Source organism: Sciurus vulgaris (assembly GCF_902686455.1).
Source record: "Sciurus vulgaris genome assembly, chromosome: 11".
Classification (NCBI taxonomy): Eukaryota; Metazoa; Chordata; class Mammalia; order Rodentia; family Sciuridae; genus Sciurus; species Sciurus vulgaris.
Window position 1 is genome coordinate 21,497,540 of NC_136472.1, and position 16,426 is coordinate 21,513,965.

The 16,426-nt window shown below is 34.3% G+C and overlaps 1 protein-coding gene across 1 annotated transcript; it reads left to right on the top strand.

Moving 5' to 3' along the window:
* Positions 1–6,233: 6,233 nt before the first annotated feature.
* Positions 6,234–7,209, top strand: LOC306638899 (olfactory receptor 10AG1-like; the record flags this gene model as incomplete). The annotated part of the gene is given in 2 exon segments (XM_079102349.1): positions 6,234–6,817; positions 6,819–7,209. Coding segments are annotated over 2 exon segments (975 nt in total).
* Positions 7,210–16,426: the final 9,217 nt, after the last annotated feature.

Here is a 16,426-nt window from a genome sequence, read left to right on the forward strand (position 1 = left end):
CTTAAAGACTGCCACCAAAATTTTAAAAAATCTGGCATTTCTCAGTTACTGTCAACAACATTAAGCTTCCAGAAACTACTGCATGGAAATATAAAACTCATCACTCTATTTTGGGGAAAAAAAAGCAAGAAATAGAAAAAAAAGAAAATCTGAATGTACATATACAGTAGATTGAGGAAGACATCACTATACATTGAATATGAAGCAGATAATCATCAAAAGTAAAACCAAAGTCACAACTATCAAAGGAAACTATTGAAAACAAGAATTTATGCAAAAGTAGCATCTGAAAATTAATGGTTCTTTGGTAGTATCACGCACTACTGACAGCATATCTTGTTTTCTTAGTCTTTCCATAAATAAATGTATCTTCATTTGTTAATAATAACATTTTCCAGCTTCAGCACAATCCCTTATGGGATCTCTCCAGCTGGTGGAAAGTTATTGTATGTGTGGAAAAGAAAATATGGTATGTCTTATTTTTCTCTGGCTACAGAATTTGTGTCAGAAAATCATGGTTCTCACTATACCTATGTTGTACATTTAGATGTCATTTTTCTCTGAAGAGCATGCAATATTATCACCGTCATAGAGGCCAAAATTCAGTCACAAAGTTCCTACTAGTACCTGCTGTCTGCTAAGAATTATGCTTGAAATCAGTGGAGAACAAAGGGGAACATTATCTAGAGTTAGAAACACCAAGCATCCTTTTGTCAACTGATATCCAGTTCCACCTCCCTGGTATCCAGTTCCACCTCCCTGGGAGTGGAGGCAGGGGGTACTTTGTCTCTGCTATTAGGCGTAAAAGATTTAAAGCATCTATCATTTCCAAATTCCGGTGTAGTGAAAGAGCTGAAAGGAAGCAGCATCCTATGGTTACGGAAAGGAAGTGAGGATGAACCTTGGAGAAGCATCTCCTGACATAGCAAATATGAGCAGGGTGCAGCCCTGGAAAATAATCCCATCACAGAAACAATCACGTACTGATATTGAAACAAAACTCAATAGAAAATAAAGAAGTCAAAGGAAGCTAGAAGCTCTAACTTCATGCTTGGAGCTTGGAGTGTTTCTCTCCATAAAGAACAATGTAGAAGAGTTGGAACTGAGAAATGCTAAATTATCAAAGTTTGCAATGAGATAGAAGCATTTTAAATTTTTACAGATGTTACTTGTTTTTAGTTCTTTTAAGGTTCATTAATACACATTTTTTTTTTTTTTTTAATTTAGGGACTCCCCTGCTGTCTGAGAGAATACCATACTCTGAATAGAGTAATTTTAGTTTCTTTAAGATCAAATTGCTTTTGTCTTCAGAGCAATTACCCCACAACAATAAATGTCCACTGCTACAAAACCAATGAGTACCCCTCAAAGATGAGAATATAAACTGGGCTTGTTCAGATTATTTCATTAAGAGCCATCATTTGCTAAAACGTTCTATCCACAAAAATTACAGAAAATAAATTAAGATTAGTAAGAAATTCAGGCAAAAAATAATGTCAATATTTTCCTTTAGGTCTCATCATACAATGAGGAATGTCTATTCGAAGACATGCATGTGTTGACTCTGTTTGGAAAACAATATTTTATGAAATTATAGTCCATGGAGAGATGTCAGGAAAGTCTTGTCTGTTATGGAGTAAATGTTTTGAAAAACATACTAAATTAACCTTAAACTTGTGGAGTTAGTTAGCAATTTATGTGCCACAAGGGAGATGAGATATCCCCATTGGAAAGAAGTGACTATTTCTTCTGCAAAGAGCACTAACCACTTCAAAGGCAAGTGGAGTTCCTCTTTGAAAGTGATTCAGACCTCAGTGTATTTAAATATTTACAAAATATAAAAATGTCAATGAGAAGAAAGCAACTTTAACAAAACTGAACAGGTAAACTGCTCATATGTTGATATTCTATTTTTCAGCACTATTAATTTCAGGATCACAATTTAATAAATAATATCAAACATCTAAAATCATGAGTATATTTTGGTCTTAAAACGAATCCACTATTTGTTTGTCCCATACTTATTTTACTTTCTGAGTTAAAAATTTAAACTAATATGTTTTAAGAATCTGAAATATGTAAATTCCTAACTAATTTATGTTTTTAATGATTATAATGATGTTAAATTTTTCATTTTAAAAATATGAAAACTAAAATCGAAGAATGTTGCATTGAATATTAAGTATGTTATGCAATGTTGATAAAGGAAATGTTGCCATTATAAATAAAATAATTCCTACACAAATCCATTTCCTTAGGAATCTCAGTTTGGTAAGGAAAACATGAAGCAATTCTTTCATCCAAATTATAAATTCCTGCAGCTCATAAGCAACAATTTATTATTTGAGCCATGTCCTATCATTGTTTATGTGATTACAATCATTAAGACCATAAACATGGCAGGAGCTGGAACACAATATATAAGTACATTTGCTAAACTTTCTATGTATTGTTTGATGTGGTTCATGGGAATATTTAATTTGGCCCTAAAAGAAAGAAAGGTAGCAGAATATTATAGGATTAAAAATGAGCAAAATTCCAGATGGGTTTTGGTTTTTCAAAATCATCTATAGTTAACCAATAAATAAGAATGCAATTTTTCTCTTTGAAAATTCATGTTTATGCTTCTAGATTCTCACTGTGTTTGTAATTACCTCTCTTTGTAAAAAAATAACCAATTCTCATGTTAATTTCTACTTTCAACTTAATTCAAGATCACAGGTAGAGTAACATAGTAGAACAGAGTTTTGCCTATATTCTTCATAAAAATAAAAAGCATTCACAGAATGTCAAGGGCAGAGAAGATTTGTGAACATGTGAATGAGAACTCCAAGGACCAGTCAGTGAATATATTCGTAGGCCAGACTACGGTATGGGCAAGACTGATTGGAAGAGGTTTTAAGGAAGCTAATTAGCCTAATGGCTAATTGAGTTGGGATTCACAGTTTGCTCAAGGTTCTCATGATGTTTTCCTCCTCACAACAGTGTGTATGTAGAATACCTATCTGCTTCACAAACATTCCCAAGGACCAATGCACTACTTATTTTTCTCCCTAAGGTAAAGACAAGGGAGGAGTTATGATATCCACAGGTAATTTGAATTGTCTGCAGTGAGTTAAATGGTGAATACTAATTTCTACCTTCTAGATCTAAAAGCCTTTGATAATAAAGTGAAGTGATAATGAAAACATTTTTAGGAAACAATGTGAAAATAAGAAGGAAGAAAATATTTCAAGCTGGCAAAAACACAGAAAATGTTCAAACGTCAATGTTAAGACAATGTTTTATTTTCAGGAGTATGAGAAAATAATCAGTTCAAAATATACAGCCAGTGATGCAGTGATGCGCATGGGAGGTTAAGGCAGAAGGATCATAAGTTCCATGTCAGCCTCAGCAACTTAGTGAGGCTGACTCAAAATATAAATTAGAAAGGACTTGGGATACAGCTCAGTGGTAGAGTGCATGGCATGCAACCAACTTAATAATGGTGTTATGGTTGGATATGTGGTATTCCCACAAGCTCCTATGTTAATGGTGGGATATTAAGAGGTGAAATAATTGGATTGTGAGCGCTATAACATGATCAGCCTATGCCAGTTTGAACGAACTAAGTGGGCGTTAACTCTGGGCAGGTGGGGCATGGCTGGAGGAGATGGGTCACTGGGGGAATGCCCTGGAAGGGTCCAACTTCCCTGTGACCCTTTCCCCCTCCCTCCCTGTGCTTGCTGGCTGCGGGAATGGATGAGCATTGTTCACCCAGGCCCTTCCACCATGATGTTTTGGCTCACTTTCAACCCAGAGCAATAGACTGTGCTCACCCTAGACTAAACCTCTAGAATCATGAATCAAAATTAACTTTTCTTCCCATAAGTTGTTATGTTGGGTATTTTGACCACAATCACACAAACCTGACTAATGCAAATGGTAATAGAGATTTTGAAGAATTTTCATATGTTTCTTCCAAAGAACCAGCAAAATACATAAAAATTACCTACTTAAAAAAAAAAAAAGAATGAGCTCTATACAGCTACTTATTTTTGAAATATCAAACCAAAGGTATGTAAGAGGAAAAAAATAGAGTTGGAATCCAAAATTCTGTGAAAATCTGGGAAAATTTTGTGAACTTTTTGAATCTAATTTCTCAGATGTAATGAAAAGTAGGATTAACAAGTTATTTTAAATCAGAAGGCAACAATTAACTTACTTGTATTAATACAATTCAGTAATAATAATATAATCTTAAAAGATAATTGTGTTGGTCTTTGATGAAGTGACATTTGAGATAAATTTGGAATATTCACACAATGAGCCGCATGGTCAGAAGAAATAAAAGGAAACTACCCTTAAGTTTCCATTCTTAGGAGATAGAACTCAATATTGACAAAATGCAAATCAGCAGAGAATTTAGCAGATGAAGTTAAAAAGATTTCCAGGCACCAAATTATACACCAGTTTGTAATCAATGAAAAGGAGTTTAAATATTATTTCAAGTACAAGGAGAATCCATGGAACTACATCTAAAAGAGATGTCTAATGATGGATTCACATCTTTTAAATATTCACCTGCTGTTCTGTGCAAAATTAAGTTCTGTGGGGTCAGGCTGCTAGGGCAATTCAAGAAGTAAGAAAGTAGATATAACTAAGGGCCAGGAATGAAACTGAGAAGAAGCAACATATTTGAAATTTTTAAGCACTGATTGGTATGTGCTAGCTAGCTCAGGTTTATATAGCTCTAGAGAACTTGAAATGCATCCCCAGAAGGAGTCACCTGCTACGAATTAAAGCCACCAAGTCCCCACTTCCCAAAGCTTTAGTGCTAGTACACCAGAAGCCATGACAGACTGACAGAGTTCATGTAGGTGTGGTAACAATAGATCACTGTCAATGTTCCTCTGGGGAGGGCGGAATTGTGGTGGAATGACAGATGAGGATCTTTCAGAGGAAACTCCAATGAAGAACTTCATCTGAATGGATCTGAAAGACAATAAAAAACAGAAAGCTTATTTAGTCAAATGCAGGAAGGAGGATTTTTTTAATGAGAATATTCTAAATTTTTATCAATTGATTCTTACTTCCTTACTTCCTATTCAAGAAAATAAGGTAGGATAAGCAGTTAATAGGGAGGGCAGGTGGTGTCCATGGAGTGAGGTAGATGTTACAGAAAATACTATTTACACAAATTGCAAAAAAAAAATGTGGTAGAATATAGGATCTTTAAGAGTTATTTGCATTTTTCCTCTTTAGAGTCATGCGAAATTAACTGTGAGAACAAAGAGATATGCACTCTTCTTGAGTCAGTTTATCTCAGATGACCCAGGCCATGGTCAGAAGAAGGAAAAGGTGGCTTTGCTTTTTTATTAAGGATTAGCTTTTGTAATGGAGGACATGTGAGTGGAAAGTTGTTGTAATGGGATAGAAATCTAGAAGTGCTTATAAAGAACATTGAATGTTGAATTCTATCTAACCTGGTAAAGTAATAATTGTGAATGTATTTGGGTAATACAAAACTATGTTGAATTAAATGAATTGTATGTCTTGAAGTTGTTGATTAATACAATGAGACATAGTTATTACCATATGGGAGATGGTGATTAGAAAGATCCTCCTAAAGATTTCCTGATCTAATGACCTAGGTATATATTCAGACAAGGAGTGTGTACAGTCTCATAAGCGTGGGAGAAAATACAGAACCCGCTCCCTGTATGACAAATGATGGAAGAATGAAGTTCTATTGGAATATAATAGTGTGAGAGATTGAGATTATGTGTGAATGGAAGGAAAATAAAATCGACAAAAAACAAAGACTTCCTAGATATTTGAGACTAGGGGGATAAACAGTATTTGAAAAGAGAAAAATAATTTTTCTAAATATAGAAGTTGGACAAATTTCCTGGTTTAAAAATGAAAGCACGAGAAAGGGAGACTGGAGAAGAATTGTACAGTTTGACTGGAACACAAAACTAATGTGCATTATCTTTTCTGTTATTATATTTAATCAAAACCTACGTCTCTATGGATCTTATTGTGTGCTCTTATCAGAAAGTCGATCTAAAATAAACAGCTCATATTTAAAAACATTTTATTAATCACATTACTTTTATTTTTATTAGATGTGTTCATTACTCTTCATTTCACATCAAATTTCCCCGAAGAACAGGATGTAAGCTTCAGAATGAAACTAAGAAATTAGAAAGATCAAAACTCACATACTAAGCCAATTCACAATGAAGAAAATGCAGTCAAGAACTGTAAATCCACAGAAAGAAAATGTGAAAATCATAGAAACTAATCTCACTTCAGTAGTGGAATTTGTTCTCTTGGGATTTTCTGAGATTCCCAGATTGCACTGGTTTCTCTTTGGAACATTCTCAGTCATCTATCTGGTTATCCTGCTGGGGAATGGTATCATCATTCTAATCACGAGGGCAGAGTCCACTCTGCAGACCCCCATGTACTTTTTTATCAGTAATTTTTCTTTCCTGGAAATCCGTTATGTGTCTGTTACTCTTCCCAGAATGCTTGTGGATCTCTGGACCCAGAAGGGAAGTATTTCTATTTTGGCTTGTGCTGCACAAATGTGCTTTTTCCTCATACTGGGAGCCACAGAATGTTTCCTTCTGGCAGTGATGGCCTATGACCACTATGTAGCCATTTGTAACCCTCTGCACTACCCTCTAGTCATGAGCCATGAGGTCTGTGTCCGGCTGGGAGTTGGTTCCTGGGTCATTGGAATGCCTGTCCAGGTAGGGCAAACCTGCCAGATTTTCTCTCTGCCCTTCTGTGAATCCAACCAAATCAACCACTTCTTCTGTGACATTCCCAATGCTCAAACTGGCCTGCGGGGACATCTCTGTGAATGAGATGGTGGTCTATGTATTCGCTGTGCTATTTGTCACTGTTCCCTTTATGCTGATCCTTGGGTCCTACAGCAGAATTATCTCAACCATCCTGAAGCTGCCATCAAACACTGGAAGGACCAAAGCCTTTTCCACTTGTTCTTCCCACCTGATTGTTGTATTTTTATTCTATGGGTCAGCCAGTATTTCCTATTTAAACACCAAATCCAATCAGTATGAAGGAACAGAAAAGATGTTGTCTCTTTTCTACACCATTTTGACCCCAATGTTCAATCCAGTGATATACAGTCTATGCAACAAAGATGTTACAGAGGCACTGAGAAAATTTCTTCCCAAATTGTTAGCATTGTGAGACAATTAATGTAGCAAATATTAATGCCTTATATTACTAACTTTGTAATACCTAATTTGAAACTAATTAAAATCTTTCCCTAATTTACAAATAAATAATGTAATTCCTCTTTAATGAACTTTGTTTCCTCAGAATTATGACATTTGTGCTTACTAATCACCAATGCTATACTTTTAAAATAAAGTTTTTCTCCTCACTGTAAACTAGTAAATACAATCATGTGACTAGAGAAGATGATATAATATGTAGTATTTTCAAAGTTGATGGTTTTCCACACTGTACATTAACATCCATTACTAAAACAAAATATGATAGATTCTACAGATATTACTAAACAATTATCTCATACAAATAAGTGCATGTATAGATACAAAAAAATGACTACACATAAGTTTATAATATAATGTTTATTGCAGTACTATTTTCTTAAATGTGGAAAAATTCATGGTTATATTGAGAAATGTTTTAATAAGTATGACAAATATATGACATTTATGTAACAGTGCAATTAAGTGTTCATATCACCCATATATAGTAATGGCCCCAAAATTGTTGATTCTTGTACCCATGTCTTGTTTCTTTTTCTTTCATATGTGGACTCTTGGTTTAGTCATGTGAGTTAGCTTTAGCCAATGTGACTAGCAAACAAATGGCACTTGAACATTAGTGCTTATTTTCTCTAACAATGGAAACATTTTCATTTCCACATCAAGAAGCCCAGACAAGACTGCAAGACAATGAGAAATCACATAAAAAGAGACTGCATCTAATATTTAAACTGAACACTGAAGGAACCTAACTTAAATAGACTTATAATGTGCTATTTTGAGTTTTTACTATTTTCAAAATTATCTACTAGTTCTTTAAACTCTACATTATTAGCTCCCAACATTCATTCATCTTTTCCTATATTGAAATGCGTAATTTAGTTGTTTTCTAGGGATCCCTACCAATAGCACATTGCTAATCCCTTTATACCTGAAAATGTTTTCATCAAATAAAGCTCTGATAAATGTCTTTCTGCTGAGGAAAGAGATTTATTCAGTCACTAAAAGTAAGGAAAAGGAGGAAATAATGCCGTTTTCAACAACATGGATGAAACTGAGATATTATGCTCAGTGAAAAAACCCAGAAGCAGAAAGACAGATATTGCTTGACCTCACTTTGGAATTAGAAATAGTCAAGTTCCTAGAAACAAAGTAGAATTGTAGGCATCAGTCGCTGGAGGAGGTGGAAATGGGAACATGCTAATCCAGGGACGCAAAGTTTCACTTCTGCAGGATAAACTATTTCTCAATTTCTGTCATATACCATGTTGGACTACAGTTATCAATAATGTATTGTAGGCTCAAAATCTTCTAGAGGGTTAGATCTTAAGTGTTTCCAACACATGCAAGCATGCATACACACACACACACACAAACACACACACACACACTAGTATAAATGGCAACTGTATGGGGTGATGGTCATGGTTTTTGGCTTGGTTGTGGTAAAGTTTCAAACTACATACATATATGAACAAATCAAGCTCTATGCTTTAAATGTATGTAACTTTTCATTGCCAATCATCCTTCAAAAACTTGGAGAAAAATAAAAGCATGGATTTAAGAACAACCAGAAATAATGATATGCTGCGCTAAGGTTTAATCACTGGCGTAAGTGAAAAACTGAGCAATAACAATTAAATCAGGAAATGGGATGATTACATATATACATATTGTGAGTTTGGGAGGGGTTTGTGACCTATGAAGAATGAAGTGGTACAGGAGAGATGAAACCCCAGTTGTAAGGAAGGAATTGTAGCTTGGACAAATTCTAGCTCTAGGTAAATTTATTGCAATATTAGTAAAAGTGTTGGCATAAAAGGCAAAGAAGAAATAAAATACACATGGCAAGTTAATTAATAGGAAAGAAAAGCCATGGATTTCGCAAAAAACATGCTTTATTACAAGTTTTGTTGAATATGTAATAGAAAGAGAAAAGAAAAAGAGAGAGAGAGAAAGGAAAACATATACCCAGTAAATTGTGTAATAAATATATTTCATTTACATGTGGCATAATTTATTTTTTTCTGATTTGAGGTGACTTTCATTAGAACCTTTCACAGTCCCAAATTTATACTATATGCAAATTTTCGTTAGTTAACTTTTCCTACAGGAACATATGAGTAAATCACAGTCACATTGGTTAAAACTCAAGGTATGACTATCTGTTACTCAGAACTGAGAGATGGTATCACCTCCTGGCTAAGGAAAACTGCTGAGGACAGAAGCCGGGAGGGTGCTTCTCCTGATGTGGTGAAGACAAGAGTGGAAACAGCGTGGAAAATGCCTCCTTCGTAAGAACAACAGTAGATTTGGAAACACAAATCTACACTTTTCTCTCCAAGGCCTCTCATTTTGTGTGAAATAACATTGTGATTTTTTAATTTTTATTTTTTACTTTATAGTTATTGGAAATTGAACCCAGAGGTGCTTTACTACTGAACACATCTGCAGCCCTTTTATATTTTTCCTTTGAAACATGGCCTCTCTAAGTTGCTTAGGGCCTTGCTAAGTTGCTTAGACTAGACTTGAACTTGTGATCCTCCTGCCTCAGCCTCCCAAGTTGCCGGGATTACAGGTGTGAGCCACAATGCCAGACAAGAACACCATAATTTGAACAAAGTAATTTTAGTTTCTATGAGACAAAGTGCCTTTGTCTTCACAATGGTCAACCCTCAACCACAAAGGACTACTTCCACAAACACAGGACCCCTCAGGATGAGACGATGTGAGCCGAGCATGTTCAGATGATATCACCAAGAGGCACAATTTGATGAGACAGTGGTCTATATGTTTGCTTCTTTACTTATCACCATTCCCTTTATGTTGATCCTTGGGTCCTGCAGCAGAATGATCTCAACCGTCCTGAAACTGCCTTCAAGCACTGGAAGGACCAAAGCCTTTTCCACATGTTCTTCCCACCTGATAGTTGTAATTTTATTCTATGGATCAGTCACTGTCATTGTATTACATAATTGTAAACCCAAATCCAATCAGTATGACGGAACAGACAAACTGCTTTCTCTTTTCTACACCATTTTGACCCCAATGCTTAATCCAGTGATATGCAGTCTACCCAACAAAGATGTTTCAGAGGCACTGAGAAAATTCCTGCCCAAATTGATAGCAATTCCAGACACTTGAATATCAGAATCATTGTTTTATACATTTAATTTTTGCTAAGATTTAGCTGCTTTTTTTTTTTCAGTACCAGAGATGAAACCCAGGGATCCTTAACCACTCAACCACAGCCTCAGCCCTTTTTATTTATTCATTTTTTAAATTTTGAAACAGGGTCTCCTTAAGTTGCTTAGGGTCTCTAAGTGGCTAAGCTTGGCTTTGAACTTGCAATCCTCCTGTCTCAGTCTCCAGCATCTCTAGGATTACAGGTGTGTGCCACCGTGCCCATCTTCGTTTTCTTTTAACGAATTTTTATCAATTATGATAATTATTTACTTCATTTGGCAATGTTCTAAGTTTAAAAATCAGTCTTCTCTCTCACTGTGAACTATAAATAGAGATGTATAAATAAAAAAGATTATGGAAAATATACTATGTCCTGAAATCATAACTTTTTCATATTTTGGTTGAAGTCTTTCTAGAAACTTACAACTTTCAATTTAAAAAACAGTTTTATGTCCGACAATGTCATTAATGAATAATTATCTCATAGAATTAAAAGTCTGAATTCATAAGGATTTATGTACAAAAATGGTTATTACAAACAATTATGTAATACAATGTGCATTGTATCACTGTTTAAGCAGAAGTGATTGCTCATATTTAGCAATATTTTAATAAGTATGCATAAATACTAGGGAATTATACAGTTATTGAAAGATAATTTTACACATACATAGCAATGGCCTGAAGAATCATTTCTACTTGCCTCTATACCTTTATTTTTATCCTTTCTTTATTGATTCTTGGTTTGCCCAGATGATTATCTTTGTCCAGTGGAATTTTAGCAAACATGAATATTGCTTGGGCATTAAGACTTACTTTCTCTAAAAATGGGTACCTTGCCACTACTATGCACAAAAACTCACTGTAGAGTACTGGAGAGAATAACACTGAGCAAGGGCTCAATGTACAATGCAAATAAAAGCCAATAGTGTAGTATCAGGTTTTTGCAAAAAGAAAGAGCCTCAGTCTCCTGAGTCACTGTAATTAAAGTGACCCACTCATAGTAGGTGTATAACTAATGTGTCTGGCTAGTAAAACTTTACTGAGAATCTTGTGGAGGGGTTAAGAACTTGTGATGAGTGTTGTTGAAAGAGGGGAAAATGCATGTATAATTACTTAGAATTGAAAGTGTTATGACAGGGACTGATTTGATTTATTTAAATTATAATATTTTTGCAAAACATTGTTAACACTATAAATAATACAACAATGTGCATACTATTCCTCGAAAATGTAAATCCCACAACAACATAACTATTTACACATAGGCCCTCAAGGTTTTTAGTAGCATTGAACAAGTGTTGTAATAACTAACTGATATTTATATTACTCAAGAGTTTTAAATAGTCTAATCAGTTTAAATTACAGAAACATCACTCAGTCCTCACATTGAGCTCAATGTTATTTAAGTAAAACTATATAACTTATTTCAATGTTAATTTATGGTCAAAAGGCAATGTTTTGTTTGAAAAATGTTTAATTTGAAATAAAAGGGAGAGGAATAGGAAAAGGAAAGACAGTGGAATGAGTCTAATGTAATTTTCCTATGCACATATATGAAAACCTCACAGTGACTCTCACCATCACATACATCCACAAGAATGGCACCTAAATGAAAAAAGAGGTGTTCTGTTCTGACCTGCACGACTGCAACGGGAACCTGGAGGGGGGAGCGGGGATTGAGAGAGACAAGACATGAGAAAGGGAGACAAGACAAAAGCCTGATCAAGTCTCGTTCATTAGGGGGATAAACCCAGTTAATATAAAGTACAAAAATCAATAGGGCAAAGTGCACCAAATTAGGAAGTGTACTTGGCCAGTGGTGAAGCACCACGTAATCTAGTCTGATACACCTGGTATTGTCTGACAGTTATGTATGCAGGAGAGGCACGCGCCACCAGCATCTGGCAGGTGCCATCTTAGCTCAACATGTGGCGAAGCAGGGCGTGGCCTGCCAGCTCCGCACAGTGTTCCATGCCTGTATAATTACATCAAAATGGATTCTACTGTCATGTATAAATAAAAAGAATCAATAAAAAATAGATAAATAAATAAATAAGCCAGCCTCAGCAACTAAGTGAGGCCCTAAAAAGTAAAAAAAATAAAATAAATTAGGAACTGAGGCAAGTATGAGAAGTTTGTGTTAGAACCACAGAAGATCAGAGACAGAGAGAGAGCAAAACAGAGAACCTGTATCAAATGACTATTGGGTTCAATTTAGAATGTGGAATGTGCACAAGTACAGAAAACTCAGTTATGTCGATAAACTATTTTCTAAAAATGAGGAAATTAAGTTGAAAATGAATAGCCTTGCAGGGTTGTTATTATCTTTTGTATATTCAGATTGGAAGTGTTTATATTTAGCACAGACTAGAGATGTAATTTACCATAGCATCTATGTTGTTGATGATAAAACTATCAGTTCTTTCCTGAGGATAATGTTAGCAAAACATAAATCATCAATTCTTTACCGAGGATAATGGTAGCAGAAAATAAATCACACTAAATACAGCATGCATGTTGTTATAATCAGCTTTGTGTCACTGTTACCAAAATACCCATCAAGAAGGAATTCAGAGGAAGGAAAGGTTTTTCTGGGAGTTGTAGGGGTGATTGACACTCTTGCTTTCAGACCAAGGTGAAGCAGCTCATCAAGTGAGATTAGGTCAAACCGAGAAAGTTACTCTATTCATGGAGCAATCAGAAAGCAGAGAGAAAGAAGGGAGAATGGACTGATTTGGTTACAGCTCTGGTAATCTAGTAATTTCACCTCCGAATATGACTGCATTAACAGGAGTTTCTGGGACACACCTCATACATAAACCATAACAAGAATTTAATATGAGCAAAGCCTAGCACTATTATATTCCAGGTCTGACGTAGATGAGAATCAGGGGAAATATGGAGAAAGGCAAAGGGTCTCTAAAACACAAGTTGGAGGCTGAATATTCTTCAATAAACAGGGACAGGGCTCGGTGGTGGTGTGCTGTCATGAGCATTCTTGCTCTTGGATAAGACCTAGTGGGGATGGAGCCACCTGAATTCCACAGGGCGGCTGCTGGGGAAGATGGCTTTGGCCAAAGGCTCTGGGAGAACAGATGATGTTTTTATGGTTATCAGAAACATCAATTTACATTTTATATACATATATGTCACATAGGAAGTTCATCCAAATACAAGAAAATAAATGTGAATTGTTTTCTGTGGATGTGATTTTTGTGCTGACATCCTGTATATTTACAGCATACTCTAAAACCCCAGGAATCAATCTTTTGTAAACATCTAAAATGCAAACACATGTTAAGCCCAAAATGTATATCCTGAGCTTGCAAGTTTGGATTTCTTTCTTCATTGTGATGGATGAAAATGAAAATAAATTTGAAATATATTGAGTATCTTATAAGTCTATGTATATATAGCATGTTTTGTGTTACTAATCCAGTACATAAATAACCAAATATTTGTAGTAAGTTGCTTTGAATGATCAAAATATTTCTTGAATTTTTTTTTGTATTTATTGACTTCCATGATCCAGAATATAAAATGATGTATTCTATTTTTAGGAATACCAAATCTGTGATTTTTTTCCTCTGAAAAACATAATTTTACAGAAGATAGTTTCTTATTAAGAACGATAAAGATAACATTCATGTTCAAACATGACGATTCCATTTTCCTTCTCATTTGATTTGTTTTGTATCAGAATGATAATGATCTTTTTTAAAAAAAATCATATCAGACCCAGAACCTTACACGTGTCAAGCAGGCTCTCTACCACTCAGCCATAGTCCCAGTCTTTGTGAACATTAATTTCCTTAACTTTATTTTTATTAGTGCTTTACAGTTACATATAACTTCTGGGTTCATTTTGACATAACTATACATGTGTGGAATATAAGTTTCTCCAATTCAATTCCTAGTACTTCCTCCCTTCTCGCATTTAAATTCATCTGCTCATATTCCTTCTATTTATTTAGAGTATTTTTAAAATTAACTCTTTATACCCATAAAGGTGAAGTTCACTGTGGTGTATTCATATATGTATGTGGCAAAACTTGGTCGATTTCATTCCAAAGTTCCTAACCTTTCATGTCCTGCTTTCCCTGCCCCAATTCCCTTCCTCTACTCCACTGATATCCTTTCTGATTTCATGGGATTTCCCTACACCCTCTTTTCCCCCTTTTTTTGGTCTAGCTTCTGCGTATGAGAGAAAACATTCAACCTTTGACTTTCTGAGTCTGGCATATTTCATTTAACATGATGTTCTCCAGTTCCATCCATTTACCAGCAAATATCATAACTTCTATCGTCTTTACGTCTGAGTAAAGAAAAACAGTTTCAATGTCATTTTTAAAGTTAGGAATTATATAGAGATAACTTTTCCTTTTAAAATATTGTGATGTCATTTATTCTGTAAGGTATTGTCCTAAATAATAATTTATTCTTGTGAGTTTTTTATGAAAGTACTTCATTATACTCAAAGAAATTTATATGTTAAAATTAAATATCATTTCAGAATTTTAAAAAGGGATATTAAAAACTTTAAGCCAACTCTTTAGAATTTTAAGTATGATAAATTGAGAATTCTACTAATTATGCTTTATAGTGAGTTTCACTTTCTTATTTTGAATTTTGGATACTTTGTCTTTACAATGAGTTTCACTTTCTTATTTTGAAAGTTAGACACTTCATCTCATATAAATCAATCAAAATGATAGTTTTAAAATGAGAATAACCAATGGCAGATTACAAGAGAGTTGACATTATATATACATATATAATTACAATCAAATTGATCCTAATTTTGCATACATAGAATTATAGAACATGACCATGAAGGATTAAATTCCTATACAAGGTTGGTTTAACATTTCAAGATTAATGAATATAAATCATCATACAAAAAACTAAAAAATGTAAAATTGCATGATTATAGCAATAGATGGACAATCCAAATCAATTCAGAATAAAGTACAGAGGTGTAGGAGGCAGAAATGTGTTTTAACAGGGTCATTGCTAGAGAAACTTTGGAGGCTGAGGCAGGAAGATCACAAGTTCAAGACCAGTCTCAACAATTTAACAAGGCCCTGTGTAACTTAGTAAGACCCTGTCTTTAAATAAAATACAAAAAAGGGCTGGGGATGTGGCTCAGTGGTTGAGTGCCCCTGAATTCAATTCCCAGTACCAAAATATTAATAATAATAATAATTATTATTATAAGAAATTATATCAAGAACCAGCCTTTTTGAAAGTGATTTTATTGGAATTTTACTCACCGGTAAGTTCTTTATTCCTCCAGTCCCTGGTCTGTATACTTTTCCCATCTTCCAGTATTATATCCTATTGGTGCAGTAGTTTGGATTTTTTTGTGGTTCTTCTCAAAGAAAAATAAATATACTTTTACTTTACCAACACTATCAAGGACATCTCATCTTATTCAAATGTTTGTATGAGAATAATTATTTTAAATATGTATTGTTCAAGAATGCCTATTATACATTTTATATTACAACTAAAATTAGAAGCAAACTGTACTCTCAATTTAAATTCATTAAGTCACTGGAGTACATCCACCCCAGGCACAGTACATGGTTAATAAAGAAAATTCTAACATGCTGAAATTGCCATAATAATAGAGAGAGGGCACAATTCAATATTTTGAGGCAGTTGCAGTAAAGAATTCCAAACATTTCCTGACATGTAAAGACAAATGCAAATGTATAAAAAACATAAAATTATTTTTGAAAAACAAAAAAGGCAATAATCTAAAATTTCATGTGACATTTTATAGAAGTATGCCATAGTGGAAGAGTGTGTGTATTATCAGTATCTGGGAACATGTAGATTGAAAGAAAATATTGATTTTCTTAAATGAAAGATCTCAAGTCATGATTGATTTATCATTTATGTTTTTATGCAAAGTTTACATTTATTACAATAAGAATATAATAATCATTCCCCAGGTAAAAATACATATTTGTCAA